This window comes from Sinocyclocheilus anshuiensis, unplaced genomic scaffold, assembly GCF_001515605.1.
Source record: "Sinocyclocheilus anshuiensis isolate Anshui unplaced genomic scaffold, SAMN03320099.WGS_v1.1 scaffold238, whole genome shotgun sequence".
Classification (NCBI taxonomy): Eukaryota; Metazoa; Chordata; class Actinopteri; order Cypriniformes; family Cyprinidae; genus Sinocyclocheilus; species Sinocyclocheilus anshuiensis.
In genome coordinates this window covers 2,447,314-2,456,168 of record NW_015547674.1, presented here as the reverse complement: position 1 = coordinate 2,456,168, position 8,855 = coordinate 2,447,314, and the positions used below count along the sequence as shown (strand labels likewise).

Here is an 8,855-nt window from a genome sequence, read left to right as displayed (position 1 = left end):
TTATTTTCAATACCCACTGTATTTTCCAGTTTTGCATTTGCTTGCAACGTTTCTCCAGGGAACACAAAAGTGTAAGAGATAATCTCAGTAATTTCAACTGGGTTATCTAAGGATACTGCCACTTTTATTAGTGCCTAGACTGAAAATGATTTGTCATTCACCGGCCAAAAACAGTGCCATGGATGGGTAGAAGGTGGGTGGGTTTTTTGCTCTTGTTGTACTCTTGTTCTGGTGTTAAAACATTAATATGTTTCCTCTGTTATATTAAAATTAAATTATCCATGTGTTTTTAAACCTTCAGACCAAACACTTGCTGTCTCTCACTGCTGCTTCTCAGGAAAATTCTTCAACAGTCTGCATCATGACCCTGATTCACCCATATGGGTAAGGCTTTATGTGAGAGACACTCTTCCACCTGTGTAGAGCCAGGGCTGTCAGATCCTTTTACCTTGTCCCTTGTTGAGCAGAGTGAGCCAGGGCCAAGTCAGAGAGAAAGGGCTAAAAAGAGAAGCCTCAATGAGCTTTTCAGAGAAGAAAGGAAAAGGCTAGAAAGGAAGAAGCTGGGCAAAAGACTGCAGAGGACAGGGCCAACAGACTGCTCAACTCACTAGAGATTCTTTTTTTTTAATATTTGTATTTTTAACAACAACAACAATAATAATAATAATAATAATAAAACTAAAAATGAAACTTTATAAAAGCAAGTTTGCTAAAAAGGAAGGTGAAGGTTTTGGATTCTAAGCGTTCTCCTCTAGTGTGCAGGGCTTCAGCAGGCTATTTCAACAATGTTCAACGTTTTCAAATACCATTATGGTATTTATGCATAGAATAAAATCAAAAGTAAATGTGAGTACACCAGATGGCAGTGAAGAGCTACTGGCAACCTAGCAGCAACAATGTTGCATTACATATGTCATACCTGTGAAGTCATTGCCTGATAGGGCAGCAAGACAACAAAGCAGCTGCCTAAGCTTTTGGACACAGCCATTGACTATTGCTTGGAGGGAGGAGGTTGTTGATCCTTGATGGAAAGTACTTGCCCCTGCCCATCTGCTACACATACAAAGTCTCCATGTCAAGTTTTGTCCCAAAAGAGTGAAATTAGAGAGTTAAAAACTTTATATAATGCCATCAGAACAAAATTTCTCTAGTTCCTAATGCATACACAACGTAAATTTCACAGTGCGGCTTGCTTTCTATGCAAAGTTGTTGGTTAAGAACAACTGACACAGAATAGCATATGCTGCTTGCGTTCAGCGGATGTTCTCCAAAATGGCGCTACAGTGATGTGGAGAGATACAGAGGAGACGAATTGTTGAATAAAGTCGTTTTTTTTTTTTCTTCGCGTACAAAAAGTATTCTCGTCGCTTCATAACGTTACGGTTGAACCGCTGATGGCAGATGGACTATTCTGACGATGTCTTTCATACTTTTCTGGACCTTGACAGTGTAATTTACTTGGCAGTCAATCAACAGTCACAAGCCTCCCGGTTTTCATCCAAAATATCTTAAATTGTGTTCCGAAGACGAACGAAGCTTTCACGGGTTTGGAACGACATGGGGGTAAGTGATTAATGACAACATTTTCATTTTGGGGTGGATTATCCCTTTAATTGAGTTATACAAATGTATAATCTGCTAAACATTTTCAAAACATTTGAACTAACTTATGGCGATTAACTTTGGTTAGGAAACTGTACATGGGCAGGGTGTAGGTATGTCACCCAATCAGAATCTCATACCCTCATGACAAAACTTTGAAGACTGGTACTCACCCCACAACTGGCTCAGTAATGCAGTATTGCACAGTGTTTATCAATGTTTTCTAGTTGTGCTGTAGCTGCAGCATGTCTCTCATGTCTCAAGTCTGGTGTATTGGCCCATGTTAGGCAGCAGCACCTCCTCCACCATCATTATCTTCTCTTTAAATCCCCTTTAAATCTACTCTGAGACTTGTCCTATAGCTTAAATATATCATTCAATTAGACAGATCCAAGAACAGCTTATCTGACCAAACCACTTCCTCACTGAAAGTCACTATTGCTTTAGAAAACATGCAACAAACAAGTCATATTGACCTCCTTTATGGTGCTTTTTCGAGATAGACACTCGAAAAGATGCATGGACCTAGAACCACAGGTAACCCCATTGATAGATTTGTGCTTCGTAAAAGAGGATTTGTTGAGAATTAAAAAAAAAAAAAATCAAGGCAACATGATGCATTCAGTATTTTAAATTATTTTGGCTATTGTTTTAATTTTTGTCATAAGTAAAACGTATGTCCTAAGTAAAAAGTAAAAGTATTTTGTCAAAAATAAATGCAAAATGCTTCATTCAGCCAATAAATTCATCAAAGCAACTACTTTTTCATTATTAAATAAACTTAGCAGAACAAATTAATTCTACCAATTTGGTAACAATGTATACAGTTTTAAATGACATAAAGTAAACTATGCTACACTCTTAAAAATAAAGGTGCTTCAAAAGGTTCTTCAAGCGATGCTATAGAAGAACGATTTTTGGTTCCACAAAGAACCATTCAGTCAAAGGTTCTTTAAAGAACCATCTCTTTCTTACCTTTTTATAATCTGAAGAACCTTCTTTCACCACAAAGAACCCTTTGTGAAACAGAAAGGTTCTTCAGATGTTAAAGGTTCTTTATGGAACCATTTGGGCAAATAGGTTCTTCTATGGCATCATGAAGCACCTTTATTTTTAAGAGTGTACTGTATCTTTGTTTCTGAAGATGCAATCATCTTACAAAGCAAAGATATCTGGGATATTATTTTAAAATGTTGTACTTAGACCTCAACACCTGAAACACAAATCTGACGAATGGTGACAATCAACAAATGTAAAAAGATGAGCTCTTAACATCACCACACAACAAATAACTAACAATAATGACAAAACATTCTAGAGTCAGTTTCAGGTCATAAGCCACACACAACAGAAAAAAAGCTTGCAGGGAAAGTTGACACTGACCGTTAAGCATTGCATATTCTCAGGGTTTGCGGAGTTGGAGACAGCTGCATGGTTTGATGTAGCAGCTTCTGAGGAGATAAAAACAAATGAGTCCTGGGCTTTGTCTCTTTCACACACACACACACACACACACACACACTGCTACAGAAAACTTTAAAATCTGTGTATGTGGAAGTTTCTTGCTTGAAGGTTTTTAATCCCTTTTCCTTGGTCTCTCTCTCTCTCTTCTTCCCCTAAGCAAAAAAAAAAAAAAATGTTGAAAATGTTCTCTCAACTCTATCATCTGTCATCAGTAGACTATGGATAGAGCCACTGCTTGCCCCAATCAACAATGTCTTTTTAAGCATTAAAATGGTTTGCTGTTATGACTGTTTAAAAGGCAAACACTGGGGTTAAAAAATGCAGAACGTTTTGTGTGAGGGGTTGATTTAGGAGTAGGGTAATGGGATAGAAATGATCTGGTTACTAACGTAACCGTGGTTCTCTGAGATAACGAGCGTTAGGTTTACACACTTATGGAGGAAACTACTGTTTATTCTGATACTGAAGCCTAATTTGTTTTTGTTCGTGTAGCTGCATTAACCAATGGCGCTTCAACCCTCCAAAAGGGGAGAAGTCGACCTCTATATAAGTCAGCTCTGAGTGCCATTTCGTCAGAATCTTTCGATTTACGTGCAGCCTTATAGCAAGGCAGCCTACACAAAGCTCGTTCCCTTATGTCAGGGAACCAAGGTTACGTTAGTTACCAGAACTTTCACTTTCAAATGGTCTCTCACATTGCGTTGACATGCTTATGGGGAATGTGTCTAATAACCCCATGCTATAATAAGCAAGTGCAGAATGAAGCCACTCTGCGAGCCCAGCCCCGGAACACTCATACTGAGGGCTCCTGTAAACATGAGCCAATAATGAGACCAAAGTTTTTCAGGCTGAGGACTGCAGCAGAACCCTCTCCACTTACAAAGGAGATTAGGTAGAATTTGGACACTGGGGTGGTTCCGAACTGTTTTAAGCATGCGGTTGTTCAGCCTTTGTTTAAAGAGCAGCATGGCCCACTTTTGGTATGAAGAGTATCAACAATTTAAAAATACTTAGGTAACTTGAAAATATGACAGAGCGACAAATCAGAGCAAAAGAGAAAATTAGTGACCCATAGAGAGACAGATGATTATTAATGCATTAATGATTCAGTTGTTCATGTTAATCTATTCAGGCAGTTAGAAGTCACTGACATACTGACATCAAGAGTTGATGAGTCATGTTATCTCAACCCCAGCCCCACAGAAAATGTAGAAACAGACGCTGAATAAAATGCAATCATGTTTGTGCGTGTATAACAATTTACAAATGACAGTACATGCAAACCGGATTCATCCAAAGATTACAAACAAAGACAAAGACAGCAATCTTCCACCTCACCAAAACATCTATGAGACTCATAAGGAATAGAAAGGCTGTGCTCAATTAATGACTAATGTAACACACTCATTAGACACATGAACGACAGAAGGAAAGATCACTCACCTAATCACTGCTGACACATGCACACTGATGTACAGACAGATGTTGTGAGAGTGAAAGTTATTATCTCAAACTCAGTTTCAACATAAGTGTGAGCCAAAATGTTGTCGGACTCTGGGAGCAAGGCGTTGCTGACTCTATACTCTGGGCAAATGCCACAGCGTGTGTATGATTCTCAGTGATGTGTGTGGCTTGTCCAGCCCCCTCCCTCCCTCCATCCATCCATCCTCTCTCACTCCCCATATAACCAATTTTAATCCTCCACTCAGCCAGCAGACTCTTTGAGCCTGTGTTTAGTCCTGCCTACATCCTCTTCCAGTGGGTTTTAAACACATCATCACATATCTGTATCCTCCATGGTTATAGTAATTACAATAGCTGGGTAAACTGGTAAACATAACCTTAACCATGTAGTTTTCATGTGTTATAATGAGTGACAATCTGCCACTGGAATTTGTTATTTTGAATGTTTTGCTCTGTAACCGAAGGCAAGAGTTTAATGTTCTCTCTTGTACAGTCACACAGATACATGCTCCAGTCTACTTACAGCTGCAGCAGCTCGCTATCCATTCTTGTGAAGTCGAAGAACAAAATGCTAACAAATGTACAGCTGCGACTGAAATACGTCTATATATCTGCATTTTGTTTTTATTAAAATAAGTTTTATGTGGGCGAAAGAACTGGGAAATATGCAAAGCAAAAAAGCAAAGTTTCCACTAGACCAACACAAAATAATTCTAAATTCTAAAATTAAAAAAAAATATTATTTACTGTATGTGACTTACCCACTGAGACTGATGGTGGAAGATGGATGGTGTTTTCATTTTAAACACTTCTATGGGTTAGGAAGAATGAATCATGAATCATTAGTGTATGACAATTTAATGACAACTCATCTTGCATCCAAAAATAGGCATTCAACATGGTCTTAAACTAGAATTTAAATGACTTCTGGACATTCATAATTCTAATTCACTATGGACCAATCAGACACACCATTTTTCATTTGATTTAACAAATCACCATAATGTATTAAACTGCTTTAGTGAAGAAATCACAAAATTTCAGTATTGTTTAAATTGTTTCTTTGAAGAAGAAATCTCAGTACAGTTATATCAAGGTAGATTTGAGTGATGCTCCTCTTCCTATAGCATAAAGGCCTTATAGTTTATAATTAGATTGAAGCAATTCATCTACACTTTGACTGTATATATACAAGCCTAGCAACCTGGTCGTCATTACTGTGTTTCACTCGCTGAGGGAAATTAAAGGTGTAATACGGTACTTTAGTATTCATGTGTGATTCACACATAACTACATATATGTTTAAACCGGCTTTAACTTACAGCACAAGTTTACCAAAAAGTTGCAGATGCTGACTAACTGCCCAGATTGCAGACCAAAGAGGACTGGCCAGGCGTTGTGAGGAACACCCTTCTACCCAGGGCTGACGACCACCTACTGCACCAGAGCCAAAAACAACTGGACACTGAGGGAAGAGTCCTACTGACTCATGACTCAAGCGAGAGTTATGGCTACAAAGAGCTGACCCCTGCTTACAGCCCCCTCAACAAAGTTACTCAAACTCTCTCTTTGTGTTCACGAACACAAAAACATAGCACCCTACCTCACTATCTGCCGCTCACCAGCTATTCATACCGTGCACGGCCTACACAGCCGTTCCCCATAGAGATAGCTTGACACCTCTGTACGTACTTGCATTTGTCTTGTCCCTTTCTCTCTCTGGTGTTCCCACAAGTGTGCCAGTATGTCGCAGTTAGACCAGTTTAAGTGTTTATGTGTATGTTAGACCAGTTTAAGTGTTTATGTAGTATGTTAGACTAGTTTAAGTGTTTATGTAGTTAATAAAGTCTTACTTGTATCACGCTTGACGTTGTTCATTGTTTGCTCATAACTGGAGTCACTTAATCATGCAGATTTATGCTACAAGCTCTGTGTAGAATTGTACAGTAAGAAAGTTATTTCCCTTAACCAGGAAATTAACGTTCTTAGAATTGACAGACAGTTGACCCTGAGAGGTCAAGTAAATATCTACAGCGGATCTAAATATTTATAATTAATTATAACTAGTTATGATTAATTATTCATATATCCCCATGAGCTGATTCGCTACATGAGCCATAACTGTCATTTTTACCTTTCCGGTCAAATATTGTGCTGCAAACATCATTAACAGCTTTAACTTCTCAATGCTGGCAAATGACCATGGTATAAGCTGTACAATGCATGGCTAGATGTGCATTAAGCGATTTTAATGCACTCCGCGGAGGCGGGTGGTTCTTGGCCTCCACGTTGTGCATTAAAATAATTTAATGCACAGCTAGCCGTGCATTATCCCTTACGTATGTTCAAACCCTCAGTTTCCTCAGTTCCAATTGCTGTTCTGATTCTCCTGTGGGTTCTCCATGTTTATTATAGTTGAGTTCTGCCTTAAAAACTAATGGTGCAACCAAATTAAGTAAGTTAGAAACTAAAAGCAGCTGGTGTAACCCTACCCTAAACTTGAACCCTCTAGCTCTCCTGTTCATAGGGTCTAACTCCTCCCCAGGAAAGAATCAACGTAAATAAACAAAATAACCCCACTCCCTTCCATCATAACTAACAGATAGTACAGTACAGTACAGTTTCATCCAGATTAAACCAGATGAACTATTTAGTTGTGCAACATGTGGACTCTGCAGTATTAGCAGAGGGTTTGGTAGGATTTTAGTTCCGCAGAATTGTTGACAACAGTATTGCCAGCATTGGCCAAAATTCTTGAATTAGATATCGGGCCATCCAACAAGATGGTCTTGTCCTTCTCACGGATCTCTGTGAGATTGAGCCAGAGGTGTCTCTCAGTTGCAACCAAGCCAGCCAGGGCCGCATTAACCATTGGGCTAGGTGGGCCTGAAGCCGGGGCCCAAGCAAGGAGGGGGCCCGACTCTGTGGAGTAGATTGACGGACTTCGGTAGCGCTGATCGCCAAAGCCCCAACATGCCCCTCACTTTTTAGCGCTATTATTTAGTGGAGTTTTCCGTAAATTCCGTGCATTACCATTAGAGATTAAAACGTCACATTTGAATTTGTTTTACCAATCAAATGCATTTATTATATATTTTACTTTTGAACGAACTGTGCACGTAGCATATCTATCATGTGATCGCTGCTCCTAATGTCTGCATTCACCTCTCTTCACTTCATTCTGGTGTAATCTAGAAACAGTCATGCAAAGAACAATCTTCGATAAGTAAAAATGTCAACTATTCTAAAAAAAAAAAATAGTGAGAGAAAAAAATGAGGAGAGAGGGGAAAACATGAGTGAGTCACTAAAATCCACAGCTAGTTTATATTACTAAAGCTGATGATGGAGTGTGAGTTTTGGAACCGCAAATGGACCAGACACATGGAGCAGATAAAAACACACCATCCCCACAGATTTTAGGTTAGTTTGATTATTAACTTGATAGATGTATAGTGCTTTTTGTGTTTGAACAAACTCTATAGGCCTAGTATATTCGCTTATGGGTTGAGAAATTCATTTTGCGCATTATGATGTAAGCTTTTAATTTAAACGCATTTTAAGCATTGTGGTTTAAAAACTAATTTAACTGTTCAGGGTCATTAAGCAGTGGGGCAGAATTCATATTGGCAAATGCACGCGTTAAGACGGTTTCTGATACGCGCGGAGCACACTTGCTCAAGAGATATTTTTCGCGCCTTGTGTTTAAACGTTCGAACACACATAGTTATGTGTCAAAATGCCCGTCTCCGACCTCGTCAACACAGTCATTTGTGTCTTAGATGAACGTTACTAGTTACAGATAAAGCATGTGCACTAGTTGGCTATTATGCGATCCTGGCATTATATGATGAGATTTTAAAGGGATATAGTTCACCCAGAAATTAAAATACTATCATCATTTACTCAAGTTTCAAGTTGTTCTGAACCTGTATGAATTTCTTTGTTCTCCTCAACATAAAAGAAGATATTTTGAAGAATATTCGTAACCACCAGAAAGTTTCTGGTGCCTGTTGACTCCAATAGTGTTTTTTTTTATACTATGGAAGTCATTGGGGCACAGAAACTGTTTGGTTACCAGTATTGTTCCAAATATAAGCGTTTGCATTCAACAGCAAAAGAAAACTCATACAGGTTTAGAACAACAACACCATAACTTTAATTTTTGGGTGAACTATTCCTCCAAAGCAGCCTAATATAGCTGCTGTTGCCATTTGTGTCAATAATGTAAATTAAACATTAGAAAGAAAATCACACACTGTCCTTGACCGAATCGCTTCTGTAAAATAATGTATATTGAATTTACACAGTGAAGACTATTCAGTCT

General features: G+C 38.6%; 1 protein-coding gene across 1 annotated transcript in view; it reads right to left on the bottom strand.

The window, feature by feature from the left end:
• The window catches only part of LOC107702900 (regulator of G-protein signaling 3-like), a gene marked incomplete at its 3' end in the record, with an annotated part of 61,812 nt that extends 57,178 nt beyond the window's left edge, over positions 1–4,634 (bottom strand). Inside the window, exons 1-2 of the mRNA XM_016505337.1 lie at positions 4,510–4,634; positions 2,986–3,050 (exon numbers count right to left, since the gene is read on the bottom strand). Of these exons, the coding sequence (XP_016360823.1) occupies positions 2,986–3,000 (15 nt within the window). The remainder of the gene's footprint in view (positions 1–2,985; positions 3,051–4,509) is intronic.
• Positions 4,635–8,855: the final 4,221 nt, after the last annotated feature.